Here is a 21,523-nt window from a genome sequence, read left to right on the forward strand (position 1 = left end):
TTACATCCCTAGACCTCTTCCAGTCTCTCCGTGACAGTGGAAACGGGAGTGTCTAGTCTCTTGGGAACTAGCTGGGAAGATGTTAATTTCATGTTTCCTGACCCTCCGGGCAAGTCAGAGAAACTAACAATTTTCTAAAACCCAGTTTACGTCTGCCTTTCTGAAGGGATTGCGCGCACTTCGAGACGCAAACGAATTCAGAAACGAATGTTAGAAAGGAGGAGAAACTGTTGAGCATCCAAAAATATGGAAAGCACTGCAGCGACGCCTCTTCGTCCCCTAAGCAGTGAAGCTGTGTGCAGACCTACATTTTTTTTTTAATTCCCGGGTGGCTGAAAGGCAGACCGAAACCCTGCCCCTCCTACATTTTGAACGCAGCAAATAATACATTTAATTAAACAAATGGAGTCTCTTCCAAATCAAAACCCTATGTTTTGTGTTGTTTGCCCGGCTTGTTTAATTCATTAAAAATACAACTCAAAAGCAATTCGGCTGCGATCTCAAACATTCTCACTTGAAAGCGAGTCCCATTGGAATTAATGTGACTTCTACGTAAAGGTTCTTTTTTCTGCAAGACAGAAGTCGTCCCAGTTAGAACAACGGCAGCAAACAAGGTGTCATTGTTTTTAAACCTCGTGCGTCAAAATGCTGCCATTACAGTGCACGTTGCAAACTGTAAACAGAACCACTGAAAGCCCCAGGTCTTTGCATCTTTACTAGGAACGCCCTGCGTTCAGCGCAGGTTGCTCACAGCTAAGAGACATCGGATCGCAGCCTCGGTATGACATGGAAAGCTGGAAGAATCTGACACGACAACGTTTGATAGGCATCTGAAGAGATGAGGGGGATGCACCTTACGCGGGTCTTAATAATAGCCATCGTCATCACGTTGCATAAGGCGGATTCTTTGTTTACTGTTACAATGGAAGACTCAAACTTTGCTCTTCGGTTTAGGACAGCTCGCCAGTTACCAAGCGGGTCCACTCCGCCTTCATTTGATCTAATAGTCTCCCTATCGCACAATCTCGGTGCGGGTTCCAGCACAGACAACATCTGTTCAAAATCCCGTTCAGAAATGACTCCCTATGAATGACTCCTCTCACCGGAGGGTTTATATAAACACGCAGAGAGCGAATTACTAAACAATCCACACAGGCACCTGTGTGTTTCTTCAATTCTCTTTCGCCGTCTTGTTGCACAGCCGCTTCTTTCGGGCCCATTCCCCTTCCCCCGGAGAAGAGAGCAGGCTCTAATTGCCGGTAATGGGCTTCCCTCCAGGCGAGTCGGGAAAGAGCGCGCTGTCTCTTTAAGGCTGGAGCGCGTTGAGGCAAAGAAGTCCTCCAGGCCCGCCCCGCCGCTGTCAATCAACCGGCGGCTGCTTTGATGTCGCCAGCCTTTGGCTGGGGTTCTCTTGTGTTCTCCCGGCTCGCGCACTTCCAAGCCGTCGCTCGCTCGGGCGCTCCGTGCCTTTCCCAGCAGAACCCGCTGGCGCTGCTGCGCTCTCACCCAGGCTGCTACTTAGTCAAACTTTCCTGGGGCTGGAAGGGAGGGACAGACAAGAGGGGAGGGGGAGGGAGTTGATTGATCGTCGCCTCGAACCCTCTGATTGTCTTCTTCTCCCTTTGGGTCGCAGACCCGCTCCGTCTTAGTCCGACAAAAAAGAGTGTTCTTCTTTGGGAGGCGTGGAGGTAAATATTAAACAGATCTCCAATTTTTAAAAAATACTTATCTCCCTCTCCGCCGACCTGCCCTTGTAGAAGAAGTTGGCTTGATCCTCGCGTGGCTCGGGAAGAAAATGCCCCAGCTCAACAGCGGCGGAGGCGATGATTTGGGGGCCAATGACGAGATGATCGCCTTTAAGGACGAAGGCGAGCAAGAAGAGAAAATCCAGGCCAACGTCTTTACCGAAGGGGACCTGGCTGATCTCAAGTCGTCCCTGGTGAACGAGTCCGAAAGCACCAGCAGTAGCAACAGCCAGACTTCGAACGCAGCAGCTGCAGTGGCAACAGCGGGAGCCCATTCCGAGGTGAGAGAGAAGCAGACCAGCTCCACTCTGAAGGGCTTCCCGCCCCTTCCACCTATTCTAGCCATTTTCACCTGGCTGTATAATGAACTAAAAAACTTTATTTTCTTCTTCCCCGATCCCCTTCTCTCTCCTCACCTCCTCCCCCCCAGGCAATCCGGCGGATGCAAGATCCTCAAAGAGTCTATCAGGAGAAGCTCTCAGATCACATGGAAGATGGTCAGTTTCAGAATCCATTCATTCTCCCTTCCCTTTCTACCTGTCCACCAAGCACCCTTTTGCATGCTGAACTGACCCTCTAGGAGGGGAGGAGGGGAGTGGCAATGGGGGCAGTAGTAACAGAAAGGAAATCATCAGTGTCTTTCTTCTAAATGAAAGGGGGGGGTAGGGAAGGACTTTGATTTGGTTGTTGAAGTCCTGTTTGAACTGCCACAACACCCACAAAAGACACTTAGTAAATCACTCCCTTTGAAATGTCACGGGTATCAAAATCTCTTTCCCCCCCCCACCCCCATTTGAAATATGTTTGATAGAGGTAGAAAAAATGTAAGGCAGATTGTCAAGGACAGCTGAGGTGGCCTAAAGGCTCCTGGTGTCTCTGACATGAAGCAGGTCGGTACCTGGCTGGTACCTGGCTGGGAGACCAGGGATGCACACAGGGAGGAGGGGCAGGGTGGGTACAAATACTTAGAGCAGAATCCCCTGCATACACTCCACCCTTCAATTTTTGAAAGCCCAAGGAAACACACTGTTTTTGTCAAGAAAAGGTGGGAAACGGCTTTGATATCAAGGCACTTTCCTTCTGCTGTTTGTGGTTTCTTTCTTATCACCCACATGGGTTGAAGTGTGCCAGTCACAGTGGAGTTAATTCTGTATGGAACCGTTTCTACCAAAGAGGCATATAACCCAAGTCATTTAACCATGCAGCTATATAGAGGTGATGTACCCTGTTAGAAAATTGTGCAAGTAGAATGGAGCTGAAAGCTGCTGTGAGGCTAAGTCTAAATGAAGAATTTTAATTTCAACAGGTTTAAAACACCAGGAGCCAGGAATGTACAAAGGATCTGCTTATTCTGGCTACCCTTTCCTTATGCTGCCAGATCCTTACCTGCCAAATGGATCTGTATCACCTTTGGTGAGTTCTTCCTGTTATATCACAGAATTTTCTAATATTTCAGTCACAAACATATTTATAAGATTGCATTTTTAATAAAAGAAAGATGGGAAGGAGTAACAAGCTGCCGAAAAGAAGCATGATATGCTTTTAGTAGAATTATCTATTTATTGAGTGTTTCATTTTGTTTCATCTCAAAGGCTGAAGATTTTTCTTTTTGTGTGCTTCAGCCTAAGCATACTTTGCCATTGCCAGCGAGGGCCACTGAAATTAAGGGTTCTTACTGATGGGACTAGATATGTTTATGATTGGGGTATTAAAGTCTTGTTTTCATTCATGCATGCATGGGCATGGGGATTGGAGTGACATAAATTCCAGGGCTCTGCAGTACAATTCTAAGCATGTTTAGTCCGAAGTAAAGCCCACGGAGTTCAATTGGACTTACACCCTGGAGTGTGTGTTTGTCTAGGACAGTAGATGTAGTCTCCACTTTTATATTTTCTCAGTGCTTTTGCACCACAAGTTGGTTTGGAGATTATTTCAAAAAGGAAAACTTGTTGGAAGGGGATTTTCATACTGAAGGTCCTACTCGGCTTGTGCAAAGCTGTAGAGACTGGAGAATAATTATATTTCAGTTATCTTTGCAAAATAAAACTTTGGCATGGATGAAATAAATGTAACCACAGTTCACTTGGGTGCTATGCATAGACTGCAACATTAGTCTTCTATAAAGAAAACTGATGTCACTGCTAATTTTTTCATATTGGCAAAGTTAGGAGTTCTGAGAAGTTGACTATAGACCAGTATATTTGAGCCAGATTACTATTGGTATAGAGAGATTAGTATTGGTATAAAGTATTGGTATCTGCTCCCTTTATGCTATTTGTAATTGCATCTTGGAAATCAGCTAAGGATAGTGGAGGTTAGAGAGTACTATTTGTTCTTAATATTTTCTTAAAGCATATCTGGGTTTTCTATTAAGAATTGCAAATATTTATATGTAGAAAACAAAGACTAAATAATCCAGTGCTTCAAAAAGTGCCTACATGTTTGAAGTGTTGAAAAACCAATTGAAAAGGAAGAAGCCTGGTAGTTTTCTTGGCCTCTGTGTATCCTCCCAGATTCTTACAATACTGTGATCTTAAGCAGTTGCTGGAAACTACTATTCTGGAAGTCTGTATATCGCAAAGAATCAGTTCCTTGTAAAAGTGTTTGGGGGGTCTGTGTGTTTTCAGTCTGCAGGAAGGTGTTTGCAGTTGCTGAGATTCACTTGTTTCTGTAGTATGGATCCTTTTTAGGATATTGATATGAAAAGGAAAAATATTAAATAAAAAATGGCTTTTTCTCTTCCTCCCTTCTTTCAATTAGCCTCATACTCCAAGTTTTTTTAACTAATCTTCTGATTTATAAGAAATAGCATCTTCCTTTTGCATACATGGAGATATATTACTTTGAAGCACACTTCATTTCAATCACAATGGAGTGCCAATATAAACACTTTTAAATTGTGACCTGAATACACATTTGTGCCAGTAAGGATCGTGGTGTCATTTTGTTTGTGCTTCTGTAATAAGTCTGCGTGCAATCCCTAAAGAGCAGATGTGTAAGCATTCTTAGCCATTTGTGGTGCTGTATTCTTTCCACCTCTACAAATAAGCATAATACATGGATCCCAAAGTGAGTGCTTTCCATGAGGTCAGTACATTTTTGCTTCACGTTATTTGGATATATTCACAGTGCCTGGTACTGAAATTATAAATCGAGAGGCAGCTGATGGCAGAGGTATTTGTGAGGGGTTTCAGATGAAGTGACATTTCCAAGCTACAAAGGGGAAATGATAATTGGCAATCACCTCTGCTTCTCATTTGCCTTGAAAACCTCTTGCTGAAGTCGCCATAAGTCAGTTGCAACTTGACAGCACATACGTATGTAGGTGGCAATAGTAGAAGCCTGTAGAAAATTTATTTAAAGTAAACCTCCCATAGAAAATGGACTGGGCAAAACCTGTGATGTCTTAGATTGAAGACGGGAAGAAGCCTAATAAATCAGACCATGGGCTATCTGGTCTTGCATCTTGTTTCCAAGAGTACCAGCCAGGAATTCCAAAAGCAAGGAAGGGAAGCAATGGCTCTCATCTCTGTCCCCTCGCAACGGATATTCAGAAGTACACTAAATATGGAAGTATTGTTATGCTGTCATAGCCAGTGGTAAATCTGTCCTCCAAAAATTTGTCCAGTCCATTTTAAAGCCTTTTAAGCCATTGGCCGTAACTGCATCTTAGGGAAGCAAATTCCAGTGTTGTATGACATTGTATTTTCTTTTGTCTGTTCTAGATTTAATGCCAAGCGATTTAATTGGGTGGCCCTTAGTTCTAGAAAGAGAATAGTTTTTGACTCTCTGTACTTTCTCCGTGCATAATTTTATAAGCCCTCCTCCCCTTAGTCATTTTGCTTCTGAACTGTAAAAGCCTAAAATGTTTGGGCCATGTTTAGTGGGGAGGGTGCTCCAACCCCCTGGTTATTCTGATTGCCCCTTTCTGCACCTTGTCCAGTTCTACAATATCTTTTTTGAGATGAAGCTGTAAACAAACATGCAATACACTTTCTTTTTAAAAAAGGATTTAGAGCAACGCCTCTCACCAATGATCAAAGTAATTTTCATCATGAAACAAAGTAAATGCTGCTATTAATAAAAAAACGTATTCCCCAACAAAGAAAATTACTACTATGAGTTTATAAGAACAATGGGCAATGACTGTGAATAAAAATAACACCATTAGCTTCTGGCAGACTAAGGTGGGGAACTCAATTCTTTATCTGAGGAGGTGTAGGTGATTCTTTTTTTTTAATCTAGTAGGTACGATTATGGGAAATTGTACTGCATCTGAAATATGCTTTGCAAATGTGGATTCATACAGAGTGAGTGAAACTCAATCTCTCAATTCATAAAAATGGTAGGCCTGATGCAAGAAGTCCCAAGAGCAGAATAATTTTGTAGTCTACCAGTATGCTCAAACACACATGTACATTTAAGCTTGCCTAAGATGTCACTGACATTGTCCCAGGCTCACAGTGCTCATCACTTGTTAAGTGATGAAGAAGAAGATGGTCACTTGGCCGGAGACCAGCATTGTTTCTCCTTCCTTTTCTCCTCTGTCTCCCCCTCCTGTCATCAAGTGAAGGATGCCGGTAAAACTGACAGTGCTGATTCAGGACAGGCGTATTGCTCATGTAGCACTGGGTTATGGACGTGGGGTTTTCCATTCTGCAAAAAACTTTTTGGACTTATCTTGGACTTATTTGCACTTACATTGATTTCTCTGAATCAGGTTGAATGCATGTAAGCAAAGCAGCAAGTTCTGGTTTTATCAGGTCTGATATCCTGAAATGTCCTGAAAGATGAGATCTGGTTGATAACAGATTTTATGGTATTTCTTAGGAGAGAATATAGTACAAATTAATGAAAAAGTTAAAGGTAGGAAAGCGCCAGCTTTACAGTATTTATAGGCTTTTCTGCTTGCTTGCTTAAATTTCTATGGAAGCCATCAGTTAACTCACGTGCAATCACATATAAATGAAAATGACATTTTATAAGAGGAATATGCTGCACACTTGAGACTAGATGATTGTTTTATGTTTAAATTATTAAAAAGTATAATGGAAATTTACAGTTTATCAACCAAGGACACTGGTTTGGCTTATAGACAAAAACTAAGGTAGACAGTTGCTAAAATGAACATTTTAAAAATTGTACCACTTCTTCAGTTGCCGCTGCTGTTCTCTTTAGCAACTGGTCAAAATTAATCCAAGAAAAATAGTGATCTGGTAAACTTTGCAAATAAACTTTACTAAACCCTGCTAAATAAGCACAAATGTGACATTCTAGCTAATAGGACTGGTACTAGTAAGTAGTAAGTAATAATCATTTGGTAATCATGAGTTTATTTTACCAGAAATAAAAAAATAAGCATAAATGTAACATTCTAGCTGATAAAATTCTGTCTTCTACGAAGTTGTTAAAAATACAGGAGCACAGTCTTGTATAAAGACAACGTGGAGTAAAGAAAGAAAAGTAAAAACTATAATGAACCAGTCACATCTCTCCCTGGTTCTCAAATTTTCTAACCATTGGTTTGGAATGATATTAAGAATTACAAACTATGATTGTAGTTCTAGGAACACTTTCCTGAAAGTGTTCATAAGAAATAAAATTATTTCAACTGTTCTACAATTATGCATGACTTCCACGTGAGTACTCAAAGGATGACAGAGGTAAACTGCTAGGTGTATTTAATACAAATATAAAGTATCACCACCTTCATTTCTTAATTCATTTCATTTTACAAAAACCATAAACAATTACACTTGCATCTAGCTATTCTGTTGCTACCACAACTATTTTAGTATTTCCACAACTTCAAATGTCTTGCGAATCTTACTCTACTATGTAGGCATCTAGTGTGGTTTTTTCCCTGTCTGGCACAAGCCTTCAAGACTGTGCCAGGAATCTGCACTTGAAAGGTATCCTTCAGAAGTCTGTAGCATGGTGATTTCAAGTAATCTAATTTACGTAGCTCAGAGTTGTCTGTGCACCTGAAGTAATGACGGCCAGGGTCTACCTGCATCAGGAGTGGACCCCAAGGCCTTGCAACCTTGTTTACAAGAATAATCCAGGCCAATTATAGCATCAGGTCAGCTAAAGGCATCAAGATTGTCACATTAAATATATCTGTCCAGTCTGTTATGACATCTGTGATAGTGTGTTTACTTATGGCATAATAATTTTTCCATATTTTCCCATTATCTGTATCCTATTTTTGAACTTGCCTGTCTGTTGGTGTTATGGCACTTCACCAAAGTTGAAGAGATTTGGTTCACACTTAAATGATCCCATACACTCTGTAGATATTAAAGAGAAATAGGCATTAGGTAACTCCTGTAACCTTTTAAGTAAAGCAAACATTTATTTCCCCTCAACTTAATATCGCTACATCTCTGAGTACCAAATTGTTAACTTAGAATGTCCCTTTCCCTCACCTTGGAATCTTCAAGTTTGCTTCAGTTTATTTTATAAGTATGTGTGAATTCTGAAAATGCCTTCCTGAAGTTATAGCTTTGGCAAGGGGAGCTATCTGGCTTTTTAAGAAATGACAGGAACTTTGAGGGGATTACATCCAGGTGTTTCTTCTCACTGGTTCCTGACTGAGATCAAGCTTAATTTTCCTGAATACTTTCTCTCTCTGACATTATATGCTAGGAAACTTTCTGGATTCCTATGAGAGCACCTTCAAGCTATCAGAAAGAGAGCATAGGCCTCAGCCAGTATAACAGGCTAGAACAACTGACTGATCCACGATAACTCATCTTTGTAGCCCATTCCCAAAAACCCATCTGACTCTTCCCCTGGATTTTTACTTATTTCCTTTATTTCCTAACAACAGTATTAGAATACATTCTCACCATCCATTTTTCTGAAATAGGATTATTATGCATTACCCTTTTGAATCTATCTACATGCTAGCAAGTAGCTAATTTCTTGTCAGGGTTTCAGGTAAACATATGTAGAAGGCAAGGATTAATTTTGTAATCCTTCCTGTATACTCCCAACTGCCACCTCAAAAGCTGCTTTTTCAAACTGTCAAGGTATTCTATCATAAACATTATTATTGTGTCAAAAATATTTTAGTTATACTGAAGTTTTCAGAAGGATCAATAGCATTCATATTTTTAATACTACTTAGATGCTATTTCCCACTGACCATTATAACATACTCACTTAGTTACATACTCACTTAGTTGCAAGTAAAATTCATTAATTTATTAAGCTGTTACATTCCCCTACCCCACCCCCAGCATTTAAACCACTCACACTCACTCTTTTCAAGGACTGGAGAGAAGGATTGCATGGCACCTTTTTGAATTTCAGGGCCGAAGCAAATAGGCAATCAAGGTTTGAGGGCCATGGATCTATTCAATATTAAACTGCAAGGGGGGAGCAGATTTTTTAACAGCATGTTGCCATTGTTTTCTTTCATATTATTATTTATTGTAATAACTATAGGAATGCTATCCACTTTCAACACCATTATTCTCTTTAAATCAAAGGGATTTTGCACATAGAATCTGTATCTAATTGCTTATATCATGCCATTAGTGGAAAGGACAAGCAGGTAGGACCAAAAATAAGAGCTGTTTTGAGGAAGAAATGTGGCTCTTTCTTAAAAGGTACCCCTGTAGGGTCATTGTGATATGTATTGTTCATGTCCTTTGGATGGTGCTGGCTGTGATGTCATTAATGATGATGACAAAAAAAACTACTTATCATTTTGACCGTTTTTGAAAATATATTTTATTTCTTTTGAGTGAGTATCCATATCCATACTCTTAAATTCATCATTCTTGAAAAGGAACTTTTGTAGTGGGGGGTCAGCAACAGCAAGGCCATCCCTGGTATACTCAGCATGGTGGCTTTTCCCTGTAACAAAGTGTTTCATAAGCTTTGCTGCAAGATGGTACATATGAAATAGCTTACAGCACAGTAGTTTCAAGAAGCTTCTGTGCAGCAGCCATATTATGCAAAGCAGTCTTGATGTTCGAATAGGTAGAATTGGAACTTTTAGAACATCTAACCTTCAAGGAAGATGGTTGCCATTGTGTGGCAAGGGAAGCTTTTCTTGAGTTTTACTTGTTTTTGTATTGAGATTTACTTGTTTATATATTTATGTATGGAAAGGAAGGTGGCATGGTATAGTTTGATCTTGTCAGATCTTGGAAGCTAAGCAGGGTTACTACCTGGATGGGTCTGCAGGAAGAGTCTGTAGAGTACCAGGAAGAGTCTGTAGAGGAAGGCACTGGCAAAACCACCTCTCCTTCTCAATTGCCTTGAAAGCCCCTTGCTGGGGTCACTGTAAGTCAATTGTGTCTTGATGGCACAGATTTATGTGTATATGTCCTAATTTTCTTCCTTGTACATGAGGGAATGATGCATTTTCAAACTGTCATGGTATTCTATCGTAAACATTATTATTGTGCCAAAAATTATTCTATCAAAAACATTATTATTGTGCAGTTTGATGTAAGAGATCATTAATGTTCCTTTCCTATCTTTTTTTCCCACTCACACTAATTTACTCCTATTTTCTTTTACTGCTCACTTATGTTGCTTGTTATATACCAGTGTCTTATCTGTTGTAAATTCTGTCTGGCAGCAACTCTAAATTTTTCAAGGTCCATTTTCTTTTTTTGCTTATTTAAGGTTCTACTTTGTAAGGACTTGGTAATAGCTGAGGTAGCGGAAGTGACAAATTAGGTAAAATGCTACCAGGTTCTCCTAAAAAGACAATTTTTCTCCTGCCATAATCCCTCATTTGTCACCTTTTGGCAGTCTGCAATCTCTACTCCTCTGGGACTGTAGAGTTATTTCATTTATAAATATGTCCCTTTCTAAGAAGTACCTTGGTTTATTTTAGTGGTTGGGATATTCCCCATGTCCTTTTTGATATAAATGTAACTAGGCTACATATTAAAGCCTTTGCTGAAACATATATGTAGACCTGGCTTTTCCTCTGAAGAAAAGTTTTTAAACTGCACCATTTCTGTCTTCAGCGGTCTAAGATAACAGTTTATCATATTTCTGGAACAGAGTTGTGCTTTATTATGTCAGAGTTCAGGGTAATCATCTAGACTTTAGTTCTGTTTCCACAAAGATTCCTTTAATTTATTTATAATCCACAATATTGTAAATTGTTTGGTTGTGCTTTGTACAGGACCACAAAGGTCACCTTTGTGACCTTTGCTGTTATCTGATAAGGCCTCATCCTGCATGCTTTTAAATTTGAAAGTACTACCTACCTTGTGGTGAAATGTGAAAAACACACCTGTTGCACATTTGTGTGACGTGCAGCTAGGGTTGCCAGTCCCCCACTAGAGGCAGGGGATCCCCTGTTCCCACCCCCTACACCCCACCCCCACCCCCGCTTAGCTGTCCAGTGGAGGGGGGAGGCAGGGCCTCCTAGACATGCTCCCGGGTGGTATGGTGCCACCCGGGTGCACCGCATCTGTGCCCCGCAACTGCCCAGATCAGGCCTGGATCAGACCACTGCAGAGTGCTGCAGAGTTCCCGCACTCCACAGCAACCCGTTCCAGGCAGAAATGGCCCAAACCAGGCCTGAATTCGGCCCCCTGCAGAGTACAGAGTGCTCCCAGGGCAGCATGTGGCCTGTGCGATATGTCATTTCCTGGAAGTGACCTGCGTGCACACGCGCACAGGGTAGAAGGCAAGATAGGTGCCAGGCCTAAAATTTCCCACCGGGGGGGCTGAGGGGACCTGGCAACCCTACATGCAGCATCCTCTGAAACTATTTTTTACCTCATTATCCCTTAAAGAATGATACCAATAATTTTAAAACCAAATTGTTGTGTCTCTGGAGCAGGTAGGTTTACCTTTTAGGTGGTTCTAAATCTTAAAGGTCAGACATGTTGAAACTTTGATCAGATTAAACTACTCTCCTTGCTGTAGTAATATAATTAAGTTGAGACCTGAGGGAGTTTTCTGAACATTGTTGTATCTTGTAGCAGGTTAGTAATATACAGTAGGCAAAAGGCTTGAAGAAGCACTTCTACGTTTCTTAATTTTGGAACTGGGTGTGTGAGCTACGGAAATGAGCTGGGGTTTCCCATAGGTATTTGTAGGCTGGTCTTGCCTAACCTCAGTAAACAAAAGGACTCCCTTTGGCTTTGACAGGCTGAGGTCAAAGGCATACAGTTTTATGGGTTTAACATAAACATTTATGATGCAAGGATGGATCCTTGCTATGTGTAAATCAGCCTGGATTCTACAGTTTTGTGTCAGCAAATGCCTGGACTTAGTTCCAAACAAAAGCCCCCTCTCCCAATGATGGCCATTTAAAATATTACAATGTAGTGATTGCATGCCCACTTTTATTCCATGAAACATCTTAATGTCTCCCCGTTTCCAATATGCACGTGCCACAAACCCACATCCAACTCAGGTTTAGGCTGACCTTCCCCTACCTTGAGGTAAAACTTCTCCTCTTTAAGCCTATGAAGCTGTATACTGGGCTGGGAAGCCTCTGGTAGCATGGTTGATGTTAAGCTTCAACTTTCCTTCTTGTCTCACCCTTAAGAAATATTAAAAATGGTTACCCAGCCAAGTCTTAGTAGGGAACAGATCAGGGGTTTGCACTTTCCTTTAGCAGAAACTGGCACACAAGGCTTGGGGAGCTTCAAAACGCAACTGAAGGTTTATTTACAGTAGGTAAAGTCAGAAGGCAGGTAGGCAGGTGTTTGAACTGAAGAAACAGAAAGGTTTTTGTACAGGAACTTCACTGGTGTGAGGCACAAAACACTTGGAATAAAACTAGGTTGCTGGCTTCATTCTGAGGTTGACACTGCTTCACAGATGTTACACTTTATATACTCAAACACAAACACAGCACGACTTTCCCTCCTCTCCAGACTTAAGGGTGCTCCACTGAGACAAACCCTTCCTAGATACTGGGCAGGTGTTAAAGTTATGAGCTATAACCCTGTTCCTGGCACTGAAGGGGAGACTCCTCTCTACCCACTTCCTTGGCCCTCTATAATCCCCAGATCTCTTGAGTCTAAGTAGACATTAGTGCTGGTTTTCCCCACTTTAGTCCTAGGACTAAAAGTGTTTCACAAACATTATTTCCTCTCCCAGAGGATTCTCTGGCTGACCCTCTCTGGTCAAAAGCCAGGCTCCTACCCTCTTTCACTCTCTTGTTTACTCTCCCACTCCAACTGACAGCTTCCCCAACATTCCATCCCCAACTGCCATTTCAGGCTAGCCTCATGAGGCAGGGGGAGGGGGAAGGAAACATGTCAATCATAGCTCACTGACTGGAAATCTCAGCATCTGAAGCTGAGTCCGTCATAGCATGTTATAACAGCACTTGTTGAACTGTGATGGCAAGGGTTGCTAGGTCCCCTCTGGCAGCTGATGGGAGGTGGGGACACTTACTGGGTTGCAGGGAGCTCACCAGCAACATCACTGCATCACTGCTAATGTCTCTCTTCATGAGCGCTGAAGTGGTATCTGTCCATCACTGGGGACTCTCTGGTATTTGAGCAAAATTCTATAGTTAAACCATAGAGTTTTCCCCAAATACCAGAGCATTCCCAGCTTCTACCAGCAACAGGCAGACATCACTTGTGAGTGCACAAGGAGTAATGTCAGTATGTCAGTACGCTGCCCAGCCTCCTCCCCAGTTTCCTGCCATTTTCCCCTCACCAGCCTACTGAGTAGCGGCAGAAAGTCCCAGCTAAATCTGCCAGTGCCAAGGGAATGGCAAACCTAGTGAGGACCTATATAGATCTCCACAGCATGTTTTATGAGACTCATCATAAACTTCTCTGGAGAGGCAGCATAGCAACCTTGCTGATTATTATCAAATCCAATTGCAATCAATTCCAAATATTACTCTTATAACATGTCATATCATTTTTTCTTATCTATTTTCAATTTGTTGTCATATTATTTTAAGAGGGAATTTTATTCACAATGGTTAACAAATCTTTTTAATTCATTCCAGCGTTCCCTGTAGTCTCCATACCCCCATGCAAGTTGAAGTACCTTACTGCATTTGTAGCCCCACTTATCCAAAGGCCCTGTGGAGATATTTAAAGCATTTATATAATGAGAAATTTGAATCTAAGTATTACCTTTATATAAGTTTCAGTGGCATGAGCCTGTAGATGAAACAAAATGAATGTGCATTGCACAGAACATAATTAAAGTTTGGGTAATGATGTTCTTATTGCATTTCTTCAGTTTCTTGGCTCACTGAATGTCTTTGGGCAAATTACTTTCTCCCAGTCTCAGTTTCCCATCTGTAAAATGAGAATAATATATAGGATGATATGAAAAGAACTATGATACATTTTGCATACCTAAGGTAATGGAGGCATAATTCATACGTCCAACGCATGATTCATACACGTCCAATGCAGAGTCTAGTGTACAACCAATTTCTTCTTTCCCTGATGTTGTACTAAAACAGGGTTTATTATAAACTGCAATTCTTATCCAGTTATTCTTCCCAAGGAATTCAGGGTAACATGTATGGGCTCTGCCATTTTATCCATAGTATAATTTTTGAAATGGATTATTAAAAGAGATGGTTATTTTGCCATGGTGGTGCAGAAAGTTTCATAAATGCAAGGATAGGGACTTTCTTATAGACTCCCCAATACAGATATAATACTCTGTCCATTAAGCAGCAGTGGTTTGCTGACTGCTTTTCAAGAGTGCAAGAGCATTCAGTGGCGCAAGCAAGATGTATCCACAGGCTTCAGTTTATCATTCTGTTGAGGAATCTGGGGAGTTCACATGTTCCTTTCCCCTTCATTCTCATTACATGCATAGAACAGTGTTTAAATAGACTAACACTCATGGCAAACAATAGTTTGTTACTGTGTCTGAACCACAAACTATGGTGTCTTTTTCCCCCTTCCCCCCTTCCCAGGTTTACAAATCCTGGTTTGGAAGGTGGAAAATAAACCATAGTTTGTAGTTCAAAAGAAATGGCAAGCTATGGGTTGCCAAAAGTGTCGATGTGTTTGAACATCAGGCTGCATACAATAGAAGAAAGAATTGTGAGGGAGCATGGAAGCCAAGGAATCCTCTGTGTTCATTCACTTCTCATTGTATCTAAACCATGCCAATATGTTAAGTGACTGGTCCTCCAAAAAATCACAACCATTCAAACCTAAGAGTCCTCCTAATTTCAATCACTGAGTATCAGTGATTATGTATGTTCCTGCCCAGGAACTAAGCACACAGGGAGAGGCCCTCCTGACTTGCCCCATAAGCTAAAGGAGCTCACCTGGTAGGTACACAGAAAGGGCCTTTTTGGTAGCCTTCCCATAACTATGGAACAGCATCCTCAGGGAGGTGTTCCTGGCCTCCGCACTGCTGATCTTCAGGAGGCAGCTAAAAACATTTTTATTTAGGATTGCTTATAAGTAACTTTGTTTTTATGTTTATTGGTAGTCCTAAACTGTGTTTTTAAACTTTGCTTTATTTATTTTATGATTATTTTATTTATATTGTAAGGTGCTTTGTATTCCTGCAAGGTAGAAAGGCAGCTAACAAGTGTTTTAAATAAATAAATTAGATATCAAACATCAGTTTATTTTAGATATTATATTTTATTGAATATATTTTTATATATTTATATTTCATATCTATTTATATATTTTAGATATTTAGATTATATTTTAGATATTCTATTGTTAAACTATGAGTAAGAGGCTGGCAGTTTAAATGCATTATGTCCCATGAATTTCAAAGGATCAGATTTTCATGTAAGTGTACTCAGGATAGCAAAGCTTCCACATAGCCTGTTTTCTGCATGTGCGCAAGGACCGCATCCATGTTTACCATACACCAGAGTTATATGTCTGATTGCATTACACCTCTGCACACCACTGAACATATTTGAAATAGATATTACAAACTTAATCTGGCCCACCTTTGAACTAAAGGGCAGATATACTGATGTTAATGACTTTCTATTGATCCCTCAGTTAATGTATACAGCCCTTGATGGTTTCGCATCAGAAGAACTAATGGCTGTGGCAGGTTAGACATAGTATATTTTTAACAAAAGTGCATGAGGGGCAGAGGTTCAGAAGAACCACTGGATCATGGAGTCTCAGAACTGAGGGTGGAAATCCCCACACACACACACCCCGACTGAAGCAGCACCGTCTTAATAGAAGCCATTTAATTCTATAGAAAATAGTGTGGCCTATGCAAAGTAATTGAAGTGTTTATTATGAACCTCCTTGTGTGCTGTGCTTATACACCATGTTTCCTCTTCATGGCAAGCTGCATCCATTCTTGTTTATCAGTCGGTGCTTGTAATAATGGATAACTACTGGTGCAAGTTTCTGAACGTTAGAGTTGTTTGTTGAAATGGCATCAAATCAGCTGTTTCAGGGTTTTTTTCAAAATAAAGGAAACAAAACCAAAACCCACAAAGCTTATCCATGTTACAGATTAACATCCCAGAAACTTTCACTTTGAAGAACAAAGTGATTTCTGAGCTAAATGAGTACACAGTGTGTCTGGGAAATGGCAACGTTTTTGTTCAGCTTAATAGCTCTGACTTGAAAAGAACTTGATAGATATTTTGAAGAGGGGAGGAGATTTACTTTAAAACAACATAGCACTCGGCTGGAGTTCTTTGCTTGCTGCATTTTACATAAGGATTGGTTTTCTTATTTTGGAATGGCTTTTACTCTCGGTTTTCAATTCTTGTGCTTAAATTAGGGCAGAAAAGGATATTCTAAGGAATGCAGCACTGCGGCTGCTCATGTCCACTCCTCTCCCTGTCCTCTTTCTGATTCTGTTCAGTGGAATAAAATGTCATAAGCCATCCCACTGTGTGTTTCCCTGTTGCCCAGTGATGTACAGGCAGGAGTAAGACCAGCACAATGGCATCTCCATATGCATTATAGTCATGCATTAGCAGGGAAGGCGGGAAAAGCCACAACACATCTCTGGGGACATGTAGCTTCATCCATAAAGCCTGGACCACTCCATACAGAATTATTAGTAGATGCTTTCTTTGATTTTCTCTGAGATAAATGCCCCACTCAAGGTAGCTCAATTCAGTCAGGAGTCGGACTCTGACTGTTTGGTGGTTTTTTAACCAGCCTTTCAAAGCATCTGCACTACTTATCTGAGATTAGGATTCTATATGTACTGGTATGACTCCTACTATTCCCCTGAGCAAAGTCTGAAGCCTTCTTCCAACTTAAGTGGCTCTTCCTCCAATAGAAGAGCCATTTGAACTGGTGGAAGGCAGTGGCTCCATAGGCTGGAGGAACAACTCCAGCCTAAGGATGGATATAAACCACTACCTGGACAGATGGTAGATGAATATCATGTACTGAAGGGCAAACTACACATTACGCATTAATGTATGTCACGCAGCCCCAGTGGCCATTTTACCCTAAAGAACAGCTATGTCAGATCTATTTTAAATATAGAAACAGGAGATGGGCGCTTAACCCATTCTCTGCTGACCATTTTTCCATTCCAGATTAGAAGAGCCAGGGCTTTTTTTCAGTTGGAATGCAGTGGAACAGAGTTCCAGCACCTCTTGAAAATGGTCACGTGGCTGGTGGCCCTGCCCCCTGATCTCCAGACAGAGGGGAGTTTAGATTGCCCTCCACGCCGCTGGAACAGCACGGAGGGCACTCTAAACTCCTCTCTGTCTGGAGATAAGGGGGCAGGGCCACCGGCCGCATGACTGTTTTCGCCGAGGGCGATTTAAACTTTTAAAAACTCCACCCTTGTTCCAGCTGACCCAAAGTGACATCATTGTGCGGCCCTGAGTTCCACCACCTCTTTTCCCAGAAAAAAAGTCCTGAGAAGAGCAATCTGCTTCTCCTCTTGCAACCTCTCCCCCTGCACACCGGAGTTCCAAACGCAAGCAACAGGTTCTGCCTTTGGATTCCTGTTGTGGGGGGAAGCAGGTTGATGGAATATTTAAGATCCCCGTCATTCTTACTTCATCTTAATTAGTTCCTCTGACCTTTTGTCAGATACAAGCATGCAGTTCAGAAGCATAGGTTCTGCTGTTTTTCCCCCTCATTGCTCAGCATTCCCTGTTGTGCAATAAACTCAATTTATGGACAATACAAAGAATATGCCTGCTCCTAATTTTCCTAGTTTCTTTAAATGAACTACCTGACTGTGATTCATATGGGAAGGGCACATGACCATCTTGTTGACAGAGCAGGTCTCCTCAGAATCCCACTCAGGTCTATTGAATGGGGCTTACTTCCAGGAAAGTGTTCTTGGAATTGCACTGGGAATGTATTTATGCTAGTTGCAATAAGTCCTGGGTATTTGATATTTTGGTCATACCTTGGGCTTTTCTGCATACTCAAGTTATTCCTGATTTTCTTAGGAGTCAATCTACTAGCACTGAAATCGATTTGGGTATGATTCTTCTGCCCATCTGTCCTCTCTTTGCATTTTTACAGTTCTGGAGACACTTTTATTTTTTTCCTCACATGCCTTAAATAATCGGGATTTTCAAACAAGGGTGCTGTCATCATTGGTGGCATCATCAATGACATTACAGCATCCCCTTCTTTTTTTCACATTTATACTGTTATATTGATAACAGTAGTGCGGCCCCTCCTGAAAAAAACATCTTTGGACCCCACCAACCCGTCCAGTTACCGCCTAGTGTCGAACCTCCCGTTCCTGGGCAAGGTGATTGAGCGGGCGGTGGCGGTACAACTGCAGGAATTCCTGAATCATGCTCTAGTCCTGGACCCATTCCAGTCTGGCTTCCGTCCTGGCCATGGGACGGAGACAGCCTTGGTTGCCCTCACAGACGACCTTCGCAGGCATCTGGATCGAGGCGGGTCAGCGCTGCTTGTGTTACTTGATCTCACAGCAGCGTTTGACACGGTTGACTATGATTTGTTGGCCAGCCGCCTTGCCGACGTGGGGATTAGGGGGACAGCCTTACAGTGGCTGGTCTCCTTTCTCCAGGGTCGGGGACAGAGGGTGGCGCTCGGGGGAGATCTATCGCCCCGTCACCCTTTGGTGTGCGGGGTTCCCCAAGGGGCGATACTCTCCTCGATGTTATTTAACATCTATATGCGCCCCCTCGCTCAGTTGGTGTGGAGGTTTGGGTTGGGTTGTCATCAATACGCGGATGACACCCAACTTTTTCTGTTGATGGACGGCCGGCCAGACACGGCCCCAGACAATCTGGCCAGAGCTTTGGAGGCTGTGACAGCATGGTTGAAACAGAGCAGGCTGAAATTGAACCCAGTGAAGACGGAGGTCCTGCAGCTGGGACGGGGGCTTCCAGATGTTGGGATCCAGCTCCCTGCCCTGGATGGGACACCACTGGCAACTTTGCCAGTGGTAAAGAGTCTGGGTGTGCTCCTGGATGCTTTCCTATCGATGGAGGACCAGGTCACGGCGGTTGCCAAGTCTGCATTTTTCCATCTTTGTCAGATCAGGCAACTTGCCCCCTACCTGATGCCCCAGGACCTGGCTACAGTGATCCATGCAACGGTCACCTCCAGGCTAGATTACTGTAACTCACTCTACGCTGGGCTACCCCTGGGCCTGATCCGGAAACTACAACTGGTCCAGAAAGCAGCAGCACGGGTCCTGACTGGTATACCTTACCAGTCACACATCACATCTGTCCTGCGCCAGCTGCACTGGCTTCCGGTTGATTTTCCGAATCAGGTTCAAAGTGTTGGTTCTTACCTTGAAAGCCCTGAGTGGGTTGGGACCGGCATATCTTCGGGACCGCCTCTCCCTGTACGTTCCCCGGAGATCGCTTCGATCAGCGAATAAATATTTACTTGTGGTCCCCGGCCCTAAGGAAGCCCGCCTTGCTTCAACCAGGGCCAGGGCCTTTTCAGTCCTGGCCCCAGCCTGGTGGAACGCTAAATCAATGGAAACCCGGGCCCAGCGGGACATATTATCGTTCCGCCGGGCCTGTAAGACAGAGCTGTTCCACCAGGCGTTTGGTGATTGAAGGGGGCGGTGCCATGTCGGCCTCCCACCTTTGGGGTGGGGAAGGTTCTCCCCACCACTTCACCTTGTCAATTTGTTTTATTATTTGTATATTGATTTTAGTTTTTGTTTTTATCGATTTTAACTGTTCACCGCCCAGAGCCCCTGGGGATGGGCAGTATATAAATTGAAATAAATAAATAAATAAATAAATAAAATAAGTGCTTGATTTTTAAAAACATAAAAAAATGAACACACTGCCAGCTTTTGCATAGGGAAACCTAAAAGAGAAGGAACTCTGCCACCCATACCTAAGTTCCCCCACCCCTGCAGTCCAAATCAGAGAGCTCTGCCTGGGCTGATCAAGAGCCTGGAAGTGGAGGATGGCCCTGGCAGGGCAAATCAATCTCTGTGCTTTCCAAATCATGCTGCTATTTCTGGTGCCAGAAGTGGCCACTGCCTCCCTCCTCTGGGCCACCAGGGCTTTTGCAATTTTTTTAAAATTGTCAACTTCAAATCAATATATCAACCATCCATTGTAATAATAGGTGCAGAAGGTTTTAAGGAAAAGACATATCTCCTCAATAGAAGGGGCTAGAGGCTTACTTTTTTTTACAAAATGAAAGCTAGGAATTCAGAGAACCTGTTCCCCAGTTATTACAATGGAAGGTCAATATATCAATCTGAAATAGATTATTTTTAAAGAAAAGATTGAAAACAGAACCAGGAGGGAGAAAGGAAGGTAAGGGAGGAGTGGTTCAATGATGACGGATGTCCAGTTATCAAAACGTGGGTTCAAGGTATGGGTAGGAATGGGGAGGACAAACAAAACATGAGTTAAAAATCAACTCAGAATCAGCTTCCAGAAAAAGACCAGGGTAAAAGTGGTTTCAAAAACCCTGGGGGGGGGGGACTGGAGGTTAACTGGAGGTTAAAATAATGCATGCAGAAATCAGTGGATAAACGAAGCAGTATGGGACCAGAAATGTTGAAAAAAACAAGCAGAAAACACATTTCTTAGTGCAAGTTTCCAGAATGAACTAACTTCCAGAATGAACTGGGATTCTGATTACAGTTAAGCTTGACTACAACACTTTCTTATAATGAGTTCTTGGGAAATAAATTTTTGCGGTCAACTCTATGATTAGGGGTATGCACCAAAAATAAAAAATCCAGGAAATATAGATCCAGGATCCCCCCAAAATCCTGGATTCCCAAAATATGGGAAAGATTCTCAGATCTAGCTCAGATAGATCAGAGAAATCTGGGTATATTCAGCCATTATTCCCTATGGGGGAAACTACATGGGGGCTGGGCTGGGTCATTTTTCAAGCAAATTTCCCCAAATATGCAGATAACCTACTCCTGACTGTACTCTAAAGACTCCAGACTAATTTTCAGGAAGGTTAGACCCCAGGGACCAATTCTATGGGCCTCCAAAGAAAGTGTTCCAGTGAAAGCTCCACACACAGAAAGCCCAACAGAACCAAACTGAAGGCAACCCCACTACCCAAGTGCCCCTAAACAAGCTGCCCAAAGCCACTCTTCATTGTTCCCCGTGACAAGAAATTTTCTAAGCTGAGTCTTAGGACACAAACACACAAGGGCAAGGATGCCAGTGGCCAAAGCACACTCACAGTGCAAGCTCAACCCAAGGTAAGCCCAACAGAACCAAACTGGCTCACACACACACACACCTCAAAGAAAACCCAAGCTGCCTTGCACAATGCCTAGCCACTTTCCATTGTTCCTTAGGAGAGGAAAGATTCCAAGCTGGTCCTCAGGGACACAAACACACCGGGGCAAGGCTGCCATGGCCAATGCACACTCTCAAATGC

General features: G+C 42.3%; 1 protein-coding gene across 6 annotated transcripts in view; it reads left to right on the forward strand.

The window, feature by feature from the left end:
• Positions 1-1,513: 1,513 nt before the first annotated feature.
• TCF7 (transcription factor 7) overlaps positions 1,514-21,523 on the forward strand; it is a 163,020-nt gene continuing 143,010 nt past the window's right edge. For all 6 annotated transcript variants that reach the window (XM_054977465.1, XM_054977468.1, XM_054977467.1 and 3 more), the window contains exons 1-3: positions 1,514-2,026; positions 2,176-2,242; positions 3,052-3,158. In XM_054977465.1, coding sequence (XP_054833440.1) covers positions 1,796-2,026; positions 2,176-2,242; positions 3,052-3,158 — 405 coding nt within the window. In that variant the 5' untranslated portion in view covers positions 1,514-1,795. The remainder of the gene's footprint in view (positions 2,027-2,175; positions 2,243-3,051; positions 3,159-21,523) is intronic.

This window comes from Eublepharis macularius, chromosome 4 (genome assembly GCF_028583425.1).
Source record: "Eublepharis macularius isolate TG4126 chromosome 4, MPM_Emac_v1.0, whole genome shotgun sequence".
Taxonomy (NCBI): domain Eukaryota; kingdom Metazoa; phylum Chordata; class Lepidosauria; order Squamata; family Eublepharidae; genus Eublepharis; species Eublepharis macularius.